Source organism: Sphaerodactylus townsendi, linkage group LG12, assembly GCF_021028975.2.
Source record: "Sphaerodactylus townsendi isolate TG3544 linkage group LG12, MPM_Stown_v2.3, whole genome shotgun sequence".
Classification (NCBI taxonomy): Eukaryota; Metazoa; Chordata; class Lepidosauria; order Squamata; family Sphaerodactylidae; genus Sphaerodactylus; species Sphaerodactylus townsendi.
The window spans coordinates 8722724-8741859 of record NC_059436.1 but is presented as its reverse complement, the minus strand read 5'-3'; the positions used below and the strand labels follow the sequence as shown (position 1 = coordinate 8741859).

Genomic DNA, 19136 nt, shown 5'->3' with positions numbered 1-19136 from the left:
CCCCCCACCCTACAAGCCTTCAGTGGTTATTGCTAACTCCGTTTTCACAGTTTTCTGCTGATGTGCAATTTTAATTTGCTGTTTCGCAGCCTAATGTTTAAGGATTTTTTTTTAATTTGGCAATTTAATTTTTATTTGTATGTTACTTTGGGGGCTGACCTAAATTGGAAAAGCAGCTCAAATATTTGTAAAGAAATAAATTATAAATAATATTACTAATTTAGTAACAACAGATTCCTCCTGATCCCGCTATGCTATAGTGTGCACTTTCGTTATTAGCATAAGGTAATTCAGGACAAAAATGCTCTGTAAGAATAGAACTGAAACAAAGCTAAGGTAATTTATATGTCCAAAGGAACTTGACCTATAGTTCACAATATTTTCCCCTTGCAGTAAGTGTATCCATTCGCTGCAGAGAGACACAACAAAAGTTGCAGGCATCAGAGATGGTGGCACTAGCACAATATCAGATGCTTCTCCCCTGAATGGTCCTAATGTCGTTCTCTATTCTGTAACTACAAAACTTTAGCCTTTGGAGGCTTTACACACATCCAGATCTGAAAACAGATACCTGGGTAACCACTCAAAAGGTCAGTTCCAAACTGAAGTTCCTGTTTAGATATAAGAAGATCCTCTTTTCACAATGCATTAGGCAGTATATTTTAACATCAGCATGATGTCTCACTAAATATGGTGAAGTTGAGAAAGGAGATCAATAGCTGAAACCTTCAAAGACTCAAATTTATGTTTCATGTACAAAAAATAAAGTCAGGTTTGTTTGAGGATACCATCCTTCTCCACCCCCAAGATTAGTGGCTTGTCTTAGTTGTGTATTGTTTTAATTTTTATTTATTTACTTCATTTATACCCTTCCTCTCGCCCTAATGGGAAGTAAAAGCAGCTTCCATCATTCTCCTCTCACAGTAATCCTGTGAGGTAATTTAGGCTGAGTGTCTACAACTTGCCCACAGAACTCAAGTGACTTCTATGGCAAAGTAGGGATTCAAAGGTGGATTTCTCAGATATTAGTTTGATGCTCTAACCACCAAACCACACTATCAATAACAAACAGTTCCCTTGCGTTTCTTGTACCTTCATAAAATATATAAAATCAGATGTGTTTTAAGGTTTCAGGTTTTTTCCACAACAGACTTCAGTGGCTAGCCTTAACTATATATTTGGTTTTTTAAATTTCCATTGATTGAGTCTTATATCAGTATTTTCCACGGTTTTGAACAGAATCAATATGGTGCTAATTAGCTAGTAATTACCAGGATCATCCTACTTGCTGGTTTGAAAGCTTTTGCTGCAATATCTGCTTCATAGCTGAGGCAAGTTTCACTACTAACGAGCTTTAGTAAACATTGTTACAATTCTCTTGCTCAAGTTTCAGATAAAGGATTTTTTTTAATGCTGGAAAAGATCCAGAAAAGATTTAAGGATTATTTCAGTGACAGAAATATCTCTTATAGTGACAGGCAACAACAGTTTAGCTAGCAAAAGCAACAAGGCAATTTGATTGCACCACATATTCCTAATGGCTGCAGCTATTTAACTCAAAGATAAACAAAAGGGCCGAGTAAAAACTGAAACTAGAAAAATGCAAAGTTCATACAAGTGACATATTTTCAAGAAGGAAGGATCCAGCTAGAGGAGATGGCAGCCTCACCTTTGTCTTTTTGAACTATAAGCAAAAGTTTGGAGAATTACACAGAATTTCAATATGTATTGATATGGACCAGCTGCTTCAAAAGGGTCAACAAATGTAAGAGAAAAGGTGAGTAGCCAAATGGTAGGATTGTTTTCTGGTAACTCACTTGAAGTCTCAAGGATCTGCTAAGAATCCGTTCAGAAGAGCACGTTTTTAGAAACAGATATTGTAGAGGAAAAGTTAGATTTGTTTTTGTAAAGTCAAGTGAAAGGATTAAAAATCAGCTAGCGGTCTGTCTTGTTCTTCTAAAGGTTTGGTGCACCAAAAGCTTCGTTTCTGCACTCAAAGAAGAAGAAGAAGAGTTTGGATTTATATCCCCCCTTTCTCTCCTGCAGGAGACTCAAAGGGGCTTACAATCTCCTTGCCCCTCCCCCCTCACAACAAACACCCTGTGAGGTGGGTGGGGCTGAGAGAGCTCCGAGAAGCTGTGACCAGCCCAAGGTCACCCAGCTGGCGTGTGTGGGAGTGTACAGGCTAATCTGAATTCCCCAGATAAGCCTTTACAGCTCAAGTGGCAGAGCGGGGAATCAAACCCGGTTCCTCCAGATTAGATACATGAGCTCTTAACCTCCTACGCCACTGCTGCTCCTACAAAGAAGTAGTGTTGCTCTTCAAAATTTCTGGACCTCCTATTCCTATGTACTAGTTCTCATCACGTGGCGGGGGGGGGGGCACACTGCCTTATACAAAGTCAGATCATTTATTTATCAAAGTCAGTATTACATGTATTCTGACTAGCAGCAGCTCTCCAGGATTAATTCATTCTTATAACTACAGATGCTATGGATTGTACATGGGACATTCTACGTGCAAACCCAACCCTCTACTGCTGACCCTCCCTGGTCTACTAATAACAATGAACATCTTATAAGGAATATAGATGGAATTTCAGCAAAACTTCATTGCTTTCAAGCAACTTACAATGATGCCTTCTTTAAACTTTTGCTTCTGTGTACCCCATTAGATAGGAGGGTATGCTTCATATTCTACCAAGAGACTGCTTGTTCAGCTATTGTGGGTAAAGAGGAGGGTGGAGCTCCTGCATCTTTAGAATAGATATTATTTTTCTCACATCTGTATGGGCAAGCATCACCTACTATAATTCTCCTGTCCTGTATTACTATGAGTCTTGTGTTCCTTTGCATTAGGCCACATAAGTATTTTACTACATAAAATAAGACTATTTTGAGAATCTCCAGATGACTTTTTCTGAGGTTTATCACCCATTAACAACATGGCTAATGCTAGTCATTAGCACTGTAGAATTTTGCTAAAAGCAAAATAATAAGTAAAACACCGTCTGCATGTCTGTGTTTGTATAAATATGAGAGATAGTCCACACAATGATGCAGGAACATTGCAGGATTGCCCTTTCCGCTTGCTACTGTGAGTGCTGAGTTCCTTTATCTTGTTGTCTTTATTTTGCTTTTGTTTGAAGATCTAGTACTTTGACAATACTATGTATAAATACTGTCAGGGATGGAGTGCTCAGAAAACACAAAAATCACAAAAAATTGATGGATAATAAGAGGGAAGACTAAAATGTCACCATCCAATAGATTCCTTTGATTTGTTCAAAGTTTCTTCTAAATCTAATACAATACAACATTGGTGGACTATTACCTACATCAAGCATGGTGAATGTAAATGTGAGAAATGCAGTTGACGAGAGAAATGACAAACATTACTCTTAAATATTTCTTTTCCATCCACACCATTTTCAAATAAAGGTATGCACTCAATCCACCACAATTACACCTTTCCTAAAGGACAAAATGATGCAGAGAACGTCTGCAAATAATGCTAAATTAAATAATTAAAACTTTCTAATAATTCTACAATACAAAGGTATCATCACCATTTTTCTCTGCAGACTACATAAGATTCCTCTTCTGTCACTGGAAATCTCCTTCTGCCATTCGATTGTGTCAATAAACCACTCAAATGCTTCATACTTCGGCTCTCCCCAAATTTTTATTCAGAAATTGTCACATTTCATGTTTGGCCTTCTCAGTCAAACCTCTTCCCACCATCTTCTACAAGTGTCTGAAGACTGACTTAATTGTACATTGAGGACACCAAAAGAATTCACAGCTCTACCTATGTGGGTTAGGTGTGCACAGAGTACCATCTGCTGAACAACTAAAGCTGTGTGAAGCCATGCTCAGCTCCTTCTAGGACTTACTTCCACAGAAGCCACTAATGAGTAATTCGCAGTAAATGTACAAAAACTGTCAGCAACGAGGGACTGGATTAAGTTTGGAAGATCATTATTTTATCTATTATGGATACAATCTTGGAATAGGGATGTGGAGCGCATCCAGTCCATCTTCTTATATAAGACTACGGGTTTGCCTCACTCAGTGCTTTATGCTGCACTTTGCCTGGAAACAGGGCAACACTAACTTGAGACAAGGGCATGATGTATAACATTTAAATACTTGTTACATCTCTACTTCAAGCATGGAGATCAGAGTCTTTCCTCTTTGGCCCTAAGCAATCTGCACTCTACAGATTGGTGGGCCTATATTGAGGCAAAGCTCTGCGCTCTTGACCTATTGCCTGACACACTGGCCATGTTATCACCATATGAAATTCTTAAAAGCGTCAGGGCCAGATTATATGAATCCGAATGTCAATACCTGCTTGTCCAGGCCGGTAAATTCTGCTCCCTCCTTTTCCTAGGTATCCCATATGGTCCTGGCACAGATGAATATTTATCTCTCCTTTCTGAGCACAAACTTCGCCAGGCCCTCTCTTTAGCCAGATGTAATATCCTGCCCTCTTCTTTAAGACAGGGAAGGGTTAAAAAATACCACATCACGAGATGCATTGTGAAGAATCTGTGTACCATGTTTTGCATCACTGCCCCCTTTATGCAGAGGCAAGAACGTTGCTATTATCTCCCTGTTTGAGCGGCACAGATAACTGGACTGACCAGCAAAAGACTGTATATTTATTAAATAGAAGCTCTGGAGCCATCTTAGAACAGACTGCGAGGTTTCTTACATTGTTAATAAGCAATCTTAATCTAATTATGTAATATATAGTTTTTACTCTTTTAACCTTTTCATATATTTTTCCTGTATATTAATAACATCCCATTAAAAGGTTTATTGTATTATTGTATTGTATTTTATTCAACTTGATATCCTGCCCTCCCCAGCCCTTGTGGTCTCCTCCAACTCTAGGATCCTATGATTCTAGGCCTATACAGATCCATTCACAGGTTTCACTGCCAAGAATGTCATTCCACGCAAATACATTAATGCTACTTGACCCCAACAATTTATCTGCCAGACTGACAGCTATTCTCCAGTACTGCTATAATGCCCTACTTTAAATGCTACTGATAAGTACCACTGTATGCTTCATTAACTTAACCCTGCTAGTCTCAGGGCCCTCAAACAGATTGTCAAGTTTAGCCCAATCGTAACCTTGAGTGCCTTTTTAAAAAATGCTTTGCTCTTGTCACTTTTTAATCAATTCCCCTTCTGAATTCTATCCCTGTTCACAATATACAGTGAATGCACGTATAATCTGTATACTCTTGATTTTCCTTTTATATGTATGTTCACTCATTCCCATGTTACTTTCAATGCATGTACAGATGAAAAGGCAACTGAACACATTGGGAAGATTTCAGGGAGCAATTATGCTCCTAACATGTGTCGTTGAATACCGGTAAATGTACCACCTGAAAGGGTCTCGATATATTGAAATTCAAACAGTGGATTGGCCCAACTTTCAATGAATGCTTCCAGTTTTGAGATTCACATGCAGGCAAACCTATTCATGTTCATGCAAAAAGTCTCAGTAACCTCAGTGGGAATCTCTCCCATGTACACATGGCTAGACTTCATGCAATCACCAAATCTTTCATGAAACAAATAATGAAGTCTGGCAAATGACTTAGAATCACAAGATCATACAGTTGGAAGCTGCCATACAGGGCATGTAGTCCAACCCCCTGCTCGATGCAGGATCTGCCTAGAGCACAGATGTCAAACTTGCGGCCCTCCAGATGTTATGGGAACTGTATGGATGATGGGAACTGTAGTCCATAACATCTGGAGGGCCGCAAGTTTGACACCTATGGCCTAGAGCATTCCAGACAAGTGTTTGTCCAGCTGCTGCTTGAAGACTGCCAGAGAAGAAGAGCTCACTATCTCCCTGGGCAGCCAATTCCACCACTGAGCTACTCTTACTGTCAAAAATTTCTTCCAAACGTCCAGTCAGTACTGACTTGCTCAGGGTCAACTCACAGCTCTTCTATTGCACATTTCAAAACCCAAGATCAAAACCCTCAATACATGAGCAATCTACATCTGCAAGAACCAATCACACCATATTTGGCTTGATACCAAGTTTGCCCATGCATGTGGAAACACGCACATCATGCAGGCTTGTCAGCGTTCACTCATCAAATACATACGAGGTTATACCCAAGTTCTCATTCCAGCCTTTTAAAAAATACAGCCCCTGTGAAAACCCACAGCACATTGGGAGGTACTTCACCGGGGCGAAGAGCCTTTTCAAAATGACTGCTTCATGGGTTAATGAGTCCCGTCCTCACTTTGCACCCACTTCTAGTATCACAAGGCCTGGGTTAATCACTTACACTACAACAGCTTCAGCAAACTCAATTTCCTTCACTTTGTCTTCATTAATCCCATAGATGCACCCTTCCACACATAAATTTCCATCACCAGACTGTTCGTTCCAGTCTATAAAGTCTAAAGATCCCATCCTTTGGACCTGTGGTAAACTTCAAGACACCCAAGGGCAAAAGTAATGCTTAGGAAATAGCAAAAATTCTCCCACTTCACCTGTCCACATTAAGAAAAAATCCCTGCTAAGTTCTGAAAATACTGTTCAGATATGCCAACTTGAGTTAGTATACACTGCACTCCTTTTGCATTTGTGACTGATTTTACATGTTTCTCTTTTATGCCGCTATTTGTTTGTTTGTAGATGTTTGTTTGTTTGTAGATATTCCATACCCACTCAAAAGGTGACTGTCAGTGGCCAATATTTTCTACTAATTTCCTCACAATTCTTGACATTCTGTTTGCTTTGCCTGAGCCCCGCAGTGCCTTATGCCTTCCCCGATTCATGCAGGAAGTTTATCACCACCCATTAGTAGACTCCCGCCAGATAAATGTCCTGTAATAGAAGTTTGAAAGGCCCACCCGTGCTGTGCCAAGAAAGAGACAGCCTACCTCTTGCGGAGAGTTTCTTGGTGTTGATAATCTTTGCTGCGTATTCATGTCCAGTGCAGAGTTTGACACAGCGTCGCACAACTGAGAAAGCCCCCCTGAAGAAAGGGCATCAGGAAGAAAAGAGGGGAGGAAGCACAAAAGAAGGAAGAGAAATTAATGCCTGTTCTTTAGGACCATCTTACCCACACACTTAATGGCTGTACACTCTACTTCTTTTAACCCTTGTTGCTAAAACACAACAGAGGATGTATGTAAGGCATGACTGAATAACTCATTTACAGGAGAAAGAGGGGGGGGGGGGAACCCAGCACCAGCTATTATCAAATCGTTCACCGACCCACAATTTCTCATAACTCGGTTACCGGTACTTAGAACTTGATGACTCGCAGGCAGATAAATGAACTGTCTCCCATGAAAAAACAGTGTGCACTTTCAAGACAATGGTGCCTGATTTGTGATGGCTCACTCATACATACAAGTTCTCTCTAATGCTGTAGTGATTAAATGAATGTGCTTGAATGAACCAGCCCTACCTGAGCTGTTTTTTTGTTTAAAGAAGACCCTATATAAATGCAACTCTAATTGTTGGTGATATTAATTTAAAGCACTGAATGTGCTTGCTATAATGGGGAAACCAGGGGAGTAGAAAGGCATGGACTGCACTTGCGATGAGATGGGAGGAGGAGAGCAGAAGTTCCATAATATACATACAAACCTTCAAGCAACAGCTACCTCTTCCCCGGCCACCTCGTTGAAGGGACCTACACAAATGGCAGCCAGCTTCTTCCCAACATTGTGTCACAAGTCACATTCAAAGTGAATGTACTACTCTATACACTTTTCCAATGAAAGATGACAGTAGAACTGTATAGCAATCCACCATTTCCTGAACTAGAATGCTCAGGTCCTAGTACCTACCTAGTTCTGTCCTCAAGGCACTAGGATCCAAGCAGAGCATTCTAGAACAAAGAAGGGCCACGAAATGGAAGATTAATATACAATTCAACAGCAACATCAGTGAGGACTGCTGCCTCACCTACTGCTCAGCCCATCAGCTAAGATCTCCACAGGTGCTGCTCTTTGTGCCTGGCCTTCAGTGGGGAGGTAATTCAAGATAGGGCTGTTTCAGTAGGGGTACATCACTTATGGAATGTCCTTCTTCTCGAGGCTTACCTGGCAGCTACTCAGCTCTCTTTCAGGTGCTTTGCCAAAACATTTCTCCACCCTAAGACTCTAAAGAGTTGATTTTAACAACATTTCAAATAGTGTGTTCTTTGCCTGAAAAACACATTGATCAGTTGCTCCCTAACATATTTGTTAATGCTCTCACTGAGTTTTTAAAAATTGGATTTAATTAGCAACTAATGTTTTATGTTCTTGTTACGCTGTATTTTGTAAACCTCCTCAGGCAGGCTCCCTGGAGAGGATGCATAACAGTTTTATAAATAAATAACAGGAAGAACAGGATGTAGTACAGGCCTCACTCTGATACCGGAGCCATTCCAAAGTGGGCAGTAGAATACCGGGGAAGGGGGGCGGCGGAGAATTTTGGGGTAATAAAGGTGTGGCACAGGGTTTCCTGGGCCAGTTGGTGGGGAAAAGTCTTATCCTTCCTATTTGACCTATAAGGTCCAAGCAGTAGATTGGATCTGTATGCTAGGCCTACAGAAGGACCCACGTGTGACATTAGCAAAGCCAAGCTCTACGCTCAGCACAAACTAAAGAGCAAAGTTTCATGGTTACAAAGACCTCACTCAAATCCGAAAAGAACTGCTGTCTAGAAGATCACTGCATCTTCTATTAATTCTGTCTGACCAACTATTTGCTAACTTTCAAAGTGCAATGCGAGTAAATAATTAATTCTTAGTTGTTTCCAAGCTAGAAGATGAAATTAACGACCTCGACAGTTCAAGAAGAGTTGACAATTGCCATGCCAGGTATATCCTAAGATTACAGACCAACCTGTGCAACTTGTACCACCTTGCCTGTGGGATAGGTGGATGCCAATCCACAGCTCTTCAAATGGAACAAAATGCTGGCACAGTTACTGTGCTAGACTCTACACTAAAGTGAACAGAGTTGATATTGGGAATCACCCCCCTTTCGGCTCTGAGCAATACAAACTCCTCAAAACCTGAAACCTTTCCTTTTTACATAGCAAAATAATATTGACTACTGCTCTGATTAGAAAAGGGGGATTGTCTGCTTTCTTACTGTCTTTGATGCTTTTAACAGAAGCTTGCTATGAAGAACATGTGAAACTATATCCTGGCATGGAAACAAAAAAGATGTGGAAAGCTCCACTAGCTAACTGGAAAGCATCAGTAGCGGAAGGAGGTTTCAAGATGCATTTCCCCCTCCCTCATCCGCAGAAATACCTACTGAAAAACACTCCACTGCGCTGACCAATATTCAACCAACGCAAGTGCCGTGTTTGCATTAGCAGTTTGCATTCCCTCCAATAACAGTCCAGGTGAGGAAATCTGCTAACAATGAGGAGCTTCTCAATAGATCTAGAGTAGTGATGGTGAACCTATGGCACGGGTGCCAGAGGTGGCACTCGGAGCCCTCTCTGTGGGCACGTGCGCTCAGAGTTTGTCATGTGGGGGTGGAAAATCACCACCACCACCACCCCACACACACGTCTAGGCTGGCCTAGGCCACTGAGTACAACATGCGCACACCGTGGTGAGCAGGGAGGACTCGGCTGGCGGGCCTGGTGCCTGTGCTCCAGGTGGCTGCTGCCCAAGGGGGGGGGGCGCAGAGATGCTAGAGAGGCACAGAGCAGTGTGCATGGGACTTGCTGCAGGCTAGAGCAGGCTGGCCCCTGCTCGAGTGGGTGGGGCGGAGGAAGAGGGAGCCAACCAGTTTTTTCTAAACTCAGCATTCAGGTTAAATTGCCGGGTTGGCACTTTGCGATAAATAAGTGGAGTTTGGGTTGCAATTTGGGCCTCGGTCTCAAAAAGGTTCACCTTCACTGATCTAGAGACTGAATAGTCACTATGTACATCTCCAGAATAACTGCTTCCATGATACTAGAAAGAAATGGTTATGGCTTTATCAGGCTAAGAGCAAAAGGAATAATCCCTCCCAGTACAAACAGCAAGTAGGAGCAATCAGCCCACATGGGTAGAAATTACATCTGTTTTATCCACATGCTATATAAACACATTCCAACAAACGTAAGTGCAGACTTTATTACGGGGGCAGGGATGTGCTCTCTAATTGTACCAAAAAGATTCATATTCAACTTAACACTAAAAGATGATGTGTGTGTATTTTTTTAAAAAAAACCTCTCTTTCCATTCTTCATCATGGCATAACTGCTACGGCATTTACCAGCAGCTAAGCAATAAGCACGCACATGTCTAAGCCCATGTTCACAGAATCACAGCACAGAAAATTTATTTGGTCAAAAACCCTGCCCCCCCCCCCTCAACCCTGCTTCCATTAGAAAAAAAAATGGAAACAAAAATGGGACCCAAAGTATCTACAAATGTCAAAATATCTGACTCATGTGCAACTGTCAATTCCTTCACCATTAACATCCTATGAACCTGGAAAGCACACACTGTTCTTAATGGTTTAGCAATACTTACAAGAAAAGCTCCCTTATCTCAGAATATCATTAGGGGATCTTCAGAGAATTTTCATTTACCAACACAATGGAACTCCACCTACATTTATTTATTTATTTATTTATTTATTTTATTGTTGTATTTATAAACCGCCCTCCCCCGGAGGGCTCAGGGCGGTGTACAGATAAATAGGTAGAGCACATTAAAATCAATAAAACCAAATTTAGATAAACATTAAATAATGGCTCTACGTCATTAAAACCAACCCCATTAAAAGCAGCGTTCTAACAACAAAATATCAATGGCGTCCATCTACTAAATCCCCTCGGAGGAAAAAGAAGGGGGGGAAGGGACGGTATGGTCCATAGATGACATAAAAGGAAGGGGAAGGGGGAGGGGGGAGCCATCAGCGGCCGGCCTCCCCGAAGGCCCGGCGGAACAGCTCTGTCTTTTATTTTAAACTCTGGCCATGGTATGCATGCTTGGTGGATTTCAACCTCTCATGGTAACCCCTCCCCCTAAATATGATTCAGGGTGTTTGTCACATGGATTGCTCCAACCACACCAAAGCCTTAAACAAATGTTAGCAGTCGAAGGACTATGTGGTGCTGACTTGGAGACCTTTCCACATGGCTGGAGCAATCCAACCTCAGCAGTATATAGATGGGTCATTTTGTAAAGCATCAGCAGCTACTTCCTTTCTTCACTTCTCTAAAAGAAGCCACCCTGTATTGGTGGCTTCAGTTCTGCACAATCGCGTTGGGGAAAAGGGGAAGAAGACAGTTCCATTTTCTTAATTCCTAATCACAAATGCTTTAAATCAATGGAGCATTGAAATCAATGGAGCATTGAAATCAATGGAGCATTGACAAGACCAGATCTCAAGCAGCTTCTAGAGCATTCTACTTCACCGCTAAAAAGAAAAGATTCAATTTTTCCTTCATTAAATAAATCTGTCAGAATACATCAATAATTATGTGGCTATCCTTCAACACACTAAAAAAAAGCTAAAATGTTTCAAAGTTTCTAAACTGAAATAAACTTGCGGTTACCCCTCACAGGCATTGTCCAACTAGAACAATCTCATTAAAACATATAATTTGTCATTTATTTAGAAAAGTCATACCCTGCCTTTCTGTCCTCCCCAGGGCCAGGATGGCAGCTAACAGATTAATTAAAAAAAAAACCTTTAAAATCATTAAACCAAATAAAAACACATCATTAAAACAATTATAAACCAAGCTAAAATACACACACAAGAACTTTAAAATAACAAAACAAGGTAGGAAAGAAGGAATCATTGAGAGAAGGCAAGAGAAAATTTAAAAAGTATTCACCTATGGGAAAAACATGGCATCAGAAGGGGAAAGGCAAGTCTTCTTACAGAAAAAGTCAGAGTTTGGGTGCCTCAGCCACAAAGGCCCACCATCTGGGTTGCTAATTTCAGAAGGTGGGAACACCTGGAGAAAGACTTCAGAAGATGATTTGTAGCAGGCCTTCAATTGTTGGTCCCAAGGCATGCAGGACTTTAAAGGTTAATACCAGTATCTTGAATTGTTCCCAGAAACAGATTGGAAGCCAGTATAGATGGACCAAGACTGGAGTGATTTGGTTTAGTCAGAACCCTGGCTGCAGCATTCTGCATTAACTTGACATTTCCAAACAGTTCTCAAGGGCAGTTCCATGGGGAGCGCATTGCAGTAATCTAATGTAGATTACACAAAATGTTCATTTGGGCAGATCATGTTTTTAGCTTCAGCCATCTAAAACCTTCATAACTTGGTGTGAGGTCACCATGAGACACAAAAACTAACATATGTACCAAGGATAAGGGTTGCTTGTTCAACACAAGGATTTTTCCTCACATGGAGTGCAAGAAATTCCAGATTAATGACACTGACCTAATTTTCAGAAGGTGGCTTGTATGTATCTACAAAGGAATCTAGCCTTTAGGGGAAATATGAAAACATAACAGAGTTCAAAAATCATGACAAATACAAGATTACTTTAAGACAAATGCCCCTGTCCAATTTGGGCATCATTCACAGGTACTTCCCAGAATACCTTGTAAAATTATCTAAAGAATTAATACAAAATTATATATACCCAACATATTATGAATTTATAATACTGTGTTATAAGTTCATAATATGACATAAAATTCATAATATGTTGGATATGCATAGAACAGTGTTTCCCAACCTTTTCGAGGTCAGGGTACCCTTGACCTCACTCTTCATATCTCACGGCACCCCTGCCGCCACCCCCCACCTTCCCCTCCCATTGCCCCTGCTTGCCACACCCCCCACCTTCCCCTCCCAGGGTGAAGGGAAGCATGGGGAGGGGTGGCTGCTGACCTTGCGGCAGGCCCTGCCCCATGGGCCAGCTCCATGTCCTTGCTGGCGCCAGTGGGAGACACCACAAAAATGAGGGGGGCGGAGGCGGTAGTGATGCTGGGGTACCCCTGGGACATGCTCATGGCACCCCAGGGTACCACGGAACCCTGGTTGAGAATGGCTGGCATAGAAAGACAGAATGGAGAAGTGGTTAAGAATGTCAGACTCTAATCTGGAGAATAAGTTTAAATTCCCCATTTCTCTATGTAAAGCCTGCTGAGTGGCCTTGAGCCAGTCACGGTTTTCTCAGAACTCTCTCAGCTCCTGTGGAGGCAAATAAAGGCAAATCACCTCTGAACCTCTTCCCTTGAAAATCCTTCAGGGTGGCCATGAATCATCTGTGATTCCAGGGTACTTTCCACCACCGATGCTGAATAAAACTCCACACAGGAAAAAGGGATGGATGACAAAAATCACCCAAACTAATGTAACACGTAGCACATGACCCAGAAATATTAACTCCATATACAGTAAAAAGTCTGAAGATCTGAGGCAATGAAACCGATTCCTACCTGGCAAGTAGATTGCACGCAGTCCCTAAGGTACTTCAGTACAGCCTCAGGGTTCTTATTAAAATCCCAGCTTTGATTTTAATACGCTGTAATGGGCCCTTTTTTGATACGGCACAAATTTCCCTTTGGTGGTCATGACAGCTTACCAGTGCATTGACAGAGATGCACAGTTTTCTCAATGCTTATTAGCCAATGTTCCAATTCCTTTCTCTTTTTTCTTGCTTGCTATTATCTCATATTTTAACATGAGAAGCATATTAATACAGCTTAACCAATGTTACTCCAAGGTAAAACGAACTGATAAATGAATGCAATATTAAAGAACTTTAGCTATTGAGCTACAGGCAGCTATTTATTTAAGTCGCAAAAATAATAACAACAATAAAGAAGAGGATTTGAACGGCTGTTCAAGTACGAGTTTTTGCATACTAGGGAAACCTCCCAGCTATGCAGGAACCTGGAGGGTTTTTAAAGACACAACCTTCTACATCCAACCCCCAACTGCCTGGAAATCAAGGACAGAGAGAAGCAGTACAGCATCAGTTTTGCATGCAGAATGTCACAGGTTCAAATCTCAGCATCTTCAGTTTAAAGGATCTGGTGAGAGGAGATGTGAAAGGCTCTGTAGAGCTGCTGTCAATTATTAATGGACCAGTAGTGTGAACCAGTATGGTAGCCTCATGTACATGTTCATGTGTGATTGCACCTGAATGTGTGCCACCACAGAGCCCTGGCAATGCAAAACAATGTACAGGCAAAATATTAAGTTGCTGAGTGGCAAGTGGTGCCTATGGAAGAAGTAGAATGGGCTTTGAGGGATGCATAAGGAAACATGGTCTCCCCCCTACATTGTGATACAAAGCATGAATTCATTAAGTTGCCTTGTCCTGAATTAGATCATCAGTCCATCAAAGTCAGTACTGTCTACTTAGACTGGGATAAGCTCTCCTGCATCTCAGGTAGAGAGGTCTTTCACATCACCTACTGCCTGGTCCTTTTTATCTGAAGATGCTGGGGACCGAATCTGGGACCTTCTGCGTACAAAACAGGTTCTCTTCCACTGAGCCACATCTCCATTTAGACCCCATTGGCATTTTTTTCTAATTGACCTCAATTGACCAAAAAAAAACCCCTTTCATTTTGTGAACCACCCCAATACAAGTTTAATATCAAAATGAGCAGGAAATACACCTTGATAAAACTTTAATCATAGCCTCAATCAGCAATTTTCCTTTTTTATTTAATACACAGGGAAAAGCAAGGATGACCATCTGAGTGCTTTATAAAAGCAAACTTTCAGCCTGCAATAAGTCTTACAAGCATCTTTTCCAGCAACTGTCTTATTGGTTCAACTGGCTTACTGTAAGGGCAATGGTCTAGTTCCCTTCTTCACATCCCACATCAGTTAGGGGGAAAGCCAGGATTCTCTTTTGCACACACATGCAGTGGGAAAAAAACCCAGTCGCAAGCCTTGTGCTTCTGCTTTCTGCTGCATGTTGCCTCGTCCAAACTGAAAGTCTTTACAAACAACTTAGTGTTTGTAAACAACGAACAACCCATGAGTCACCCTGCAGGGAAATGAGCGTGTTTTCTTTTTGAGCAAAAGAATGTGTGTCAATATGCAGAAGTGCAAGTCTCTTACACAGCTGTCCTATAAACACTCAAGGCACAAAGGAACAGAACAAAGGCCATAGGAATACCTCTGCAAGGACCATACTGGCAAACATGTGAAAAGTGTTACATCAGAATGATCAAAGTAAGTATTTCAAACCCCTTAGTAATAAAACTGAACAGATTGTGCTTGGGAACCCAGAACACTACCAGTAATACCCAAATGCACAGCCATAATTGTAGCCCTGTAAACTCTGGCAACAAGTACAGCATAAAGTGACATTCTTGATTCACAGGCCACAGGAAAGAGCTCACAGGTCTTAGTCCATTGATTTCTTTTCCACTCAATTCCAGATTAACTTAGTAGCAAAAATAGTATATGCTTTGGGCTCCACACTAAACGCTTGGTGAAATCAGCATCATATTCTCACAATCTGGCAAAGTTGTTGTTTACATGTTGGGGAGCTGTATGCTACATGGTATGTGTTGTGGGCTCTATGTGTGTGCAGGCGTGTGTTGGCTTTTTGCTGTGTCATGTGCTATCTCTGACACTCCCAAGTGTGCACTGTTATGCCACGGGAGCATGTGCCTTCACCACCACGGAGAACCTGGAACAAGTGATGGGGAATGTTCGTTTTCAAAACCGAAAAGAATTAAAAACGAAATTAAGAAGCACAATGGGGAAAAAACAGATTGAACAATTTCACTCTTGCAAGCATTGAATGTTAACTTTTGCATGAGGCAGACATTTCTACTACCACAAGCTAAATCTAGAAAATGTAACTTTTAAATTGTAGCTTTCTGACTTTTGACACTTGAAATTGATAGCTACATGTAAATAGTAGCATTACTGAAGTGCCAGACATTTGTCATATTATCTGACTGTATAGCAAATGAAAAAAACTGAATTCCTTTACTATGCAGGTAAATAATGTATGTTTTAATATTTATGTGCATTAAAAAAAATTAGGGCCCCTTCATAACATATGCTACAGGCTTAGCACTAGTTTAATCCAGCCCTTTTTCAACCACTGCGCTTGAATTTATTGGGTGGCCTTGGACAAGAAAAACTTTGTTCAGCTTTCATTCCTGACTCATGCAGCAAATACAAAACACTTTAAACAGAAGAGGTGAAAGTAATGCTTGAACATCTTAGTGGTAAAATCAAAGGAACTTCAAAATGCATTACTTTTACCAGACTAAGGCTCATTCTGCATGGGCCAAAAACAGCAGTGTGAAAACGGTGTGAAAACGGTGTAAAGGGGTTTAAAACAGTGTAAAGGGGTTTATACCATTTTCACACCATTTTCACACCACTGTTTTAGGCTCATGCGGAATCAGCCTTAGGCTCATGCGGAATCAGCCTTAGGATGATTTTGCTTGGTACTATTCAACCCACTGGAGATTTGTGTGTGTGTTTATCCTGCCCTTTCCTCCAGGGAGTTCAAGGCAGTGCACTTGGGTGTCCTACTCCTCACATGCTTATTTTATACTCACAACCACATAAACAAAGTTAGGGAGACACAGGGTGACTGGTAAACTCAACAATCAAGTGGGGATCTGAATTCAAGCTTGCACACTTTTCTGCTCTAACCCCTACTCAGACACATTTTTCATTGCAAGTTTAAAATATTATTGTTGTAAGCCACCCTGCAAAAATGACGGCATTGAAATGAAGCAAATTAAATAATTAAAATAGAAAAACTGAGCTGTGCTTAAGTCTCTTCTGGTGGAATGAGTGGACAAATCCGTTTCTGGAGAAAAGTTGCCTTCCTAACAAATATGGAGTGTGCTATATACACACAGCAAAGTGCCACATCAGATGAAGGAGGAGAAAATGGCATTTACCTGAAGGAAAATAACAAAAATCAAGGAGAGAAATGTCTTCCTGTTTCTGGAAAGAGCACCTCCCAAGAATCACATGTTCATATTTCAACTGGGGAGAGGAGGAGAATGAGAAAGATCAGATCTGACCAGATCTGGGATGGGGTTCCTGTTATTGCAATCCTGATTAATCTTTTTGACATTTATCAATTCGTATTAGAGAATATAAGGAGTCATCATAACAAAGCTACCCATCTGCTGATCTGCTCTTCCACTCCAAAGTAAGAGCTTTAGTATGGGTTAATTTTGTTCCTTGTTCTACAGTTACAGCTGTCAACAAAACCTAAAAGGAGGTTTGGGGCACTTTAAAGATTAACGGATTGATTATGGCATAAGCTTTTATGGACTACTGCCCATTTCTCAGTGGATGCATGAAGCTGGCAAGCATCTATTTAAATACCTGCTGTCCCACAACCCTGAATCAAATTGGTTCTTTAAGACAGCTCACATCAGAACTGGATGCCAGCAGATTTAGAGACAAAGAGAAAAACTACACCAAAAATCTTAAAAGCGTCAAAAGCAACATGACAGTTTTAAAAGCAGCAACAGATGGACAAATTAAGCAACGTAAAGTATCTGACTCAATAATATAGTTCAAAATCAGCGGCCGAAGAACACCGTTACCAGTCGCAACGGATCATATAAAATAAGGTAACACACATGGGGAGAGGATAAAAAACTGCTCACATTGGGCCAAAACAGACACCAGTGCATAGCATGTGAGATTTCTATGCAAAGCTCAAATGAGTGTAAGATACACAGTGACAGCATTAACTAGTAAGACTGTGTCAACACCTGTAATGAGCGAGGAAAAGCTTTGTAGCAATTAAGAACCAGATGAACACAATCAAACGTCTCAATAAATTTCAGTTTTAAGTATGTGCTTTAATTTTATGTGTTTTGATCTATTGTTGCTTTTTAAAATGTTTGCAGTTATCTGCTGCCCCGGGACCGTATGCTGTGTGGAAAGGCGGCATAAAAATATTGTAAATAGGGACACTGGAGTCTCCTTCTGAAACTGTAGAATAATTGTAGCTTTCATCAACTGTCACCAATATATTTGGTCCCTCCAGACATTCGCTTGTGGTATTCAGGAGTTTAATTCTAGTTGGTCCATTTAGGCTGGAATCAAACATTCATTGTAAAGGGTAGGAAGGTCAAAATGCAATAGTAAATGAAGTTCCTTGCCCAGCCACCAACTGTTTGAGAAACTTGATACAAGCACCTTTCAGGGAAAGGGATGAGGGGTGAGGGGGAGTGGCAGAAAACTGCTTTAAGTGGCATGTTGAAATCGGTTATAGGCAGTTTTCCTTGAGATGCTATGCATCCTAACCTTCTCAAAGGATTCATTTGCATGGATAAGGCAACATGCTTTTGGGTCCTCCACAAATCCAGCGGGGAGCTCCCCAGTTATTCCTGTTAATGTAGTGGTCGAAGAATGTGCGACTGTGTTCTTGGAAACTGCCTCTGAGAATCTGCAGCTGCATCCATTAAGGGCCTGAACTGCACTTTATATTCTCCTGGTGAATGCATCACCCAGGGACAGTCAGGAAAAAACCACATATTGCATGAAAGGGCCCAGAGAGTGTTTTTCAGCCCCAGAACTCTCCCTCCTGAACAAGCCATTACCCATGACCTTTGATTTCTGTCCAGCTTTACAATTCTGTGACTTCCAAACCAGCATTCAGAGCCTTTTTTAATTAAGCGGTTACAAAAATTAGTATTACAAATCAAAGAACTTGTTTGGAGAGCAAACAATTGCAGAAATACCAGAGGGACAAAAGCCCAAACCCTTATACCATATCTGCATCTCGAAGCTGCGTGACTCGGTATTGTGCCAGCGAGAGACCTTTAAGGCTGGCAGAATCGTACGTGTTCTGCTAAGGCTAAAACGGCACATAGGTCTTGGTCTAAAAAAAGGACACCCATATCAGGTTTGCAGCATGAACCTGCCTGAGAGTCTCCCCCTTACGCGCAGCGTGCACACAGAGCTCAAGGAAGTGTGTACACTTCGCTTTCAGGAAGAAAAGAAACAGTGCACATCACACATACAAACCCTTGTAAAAGCGGATGCATTAAATATCAAACACCTGAAACCACAGAGTGGGGTCACCTGGCCGGTCTTTTTTGCAAATGGCAAACTCACTGATTTTCTCAAATGGCTTGTCATCCTCAGCCCAAAACCAAAAGCTATGGAAACGTCAAGAAGCCACCTTAGCTGG

At 41.2% G+C, this 19136-nt stretch overlaps 1 protein-coding gene across 5 annotated transcripts in view; it reads right to left on the bottom strand.

The window, feature by feature from the left end:
* CAMK2B (calcium/calmodulin dependent protein kinase II beta) overlaps nucleotides 1–19136 on the bottom strand; it is a 198676-nt gene that overhangs the window by 158369 nt on the left and 21171 nt on the right. For all 5 annotated transcript variants that reach the window (XM_048512579.1, XM_048512580.1, XM_048512582.1 and 2 more), the window contains exon 2: nucleotides 6934–7028. In XM_048512579.1, the coding sequence (XP_048368536.1) occupies nucleotides 6934–7028 (95 nt within the window). The remainder of the gene's footprint in view (nucleotides 1–6933; nucleotides 7029–19136) is intronic.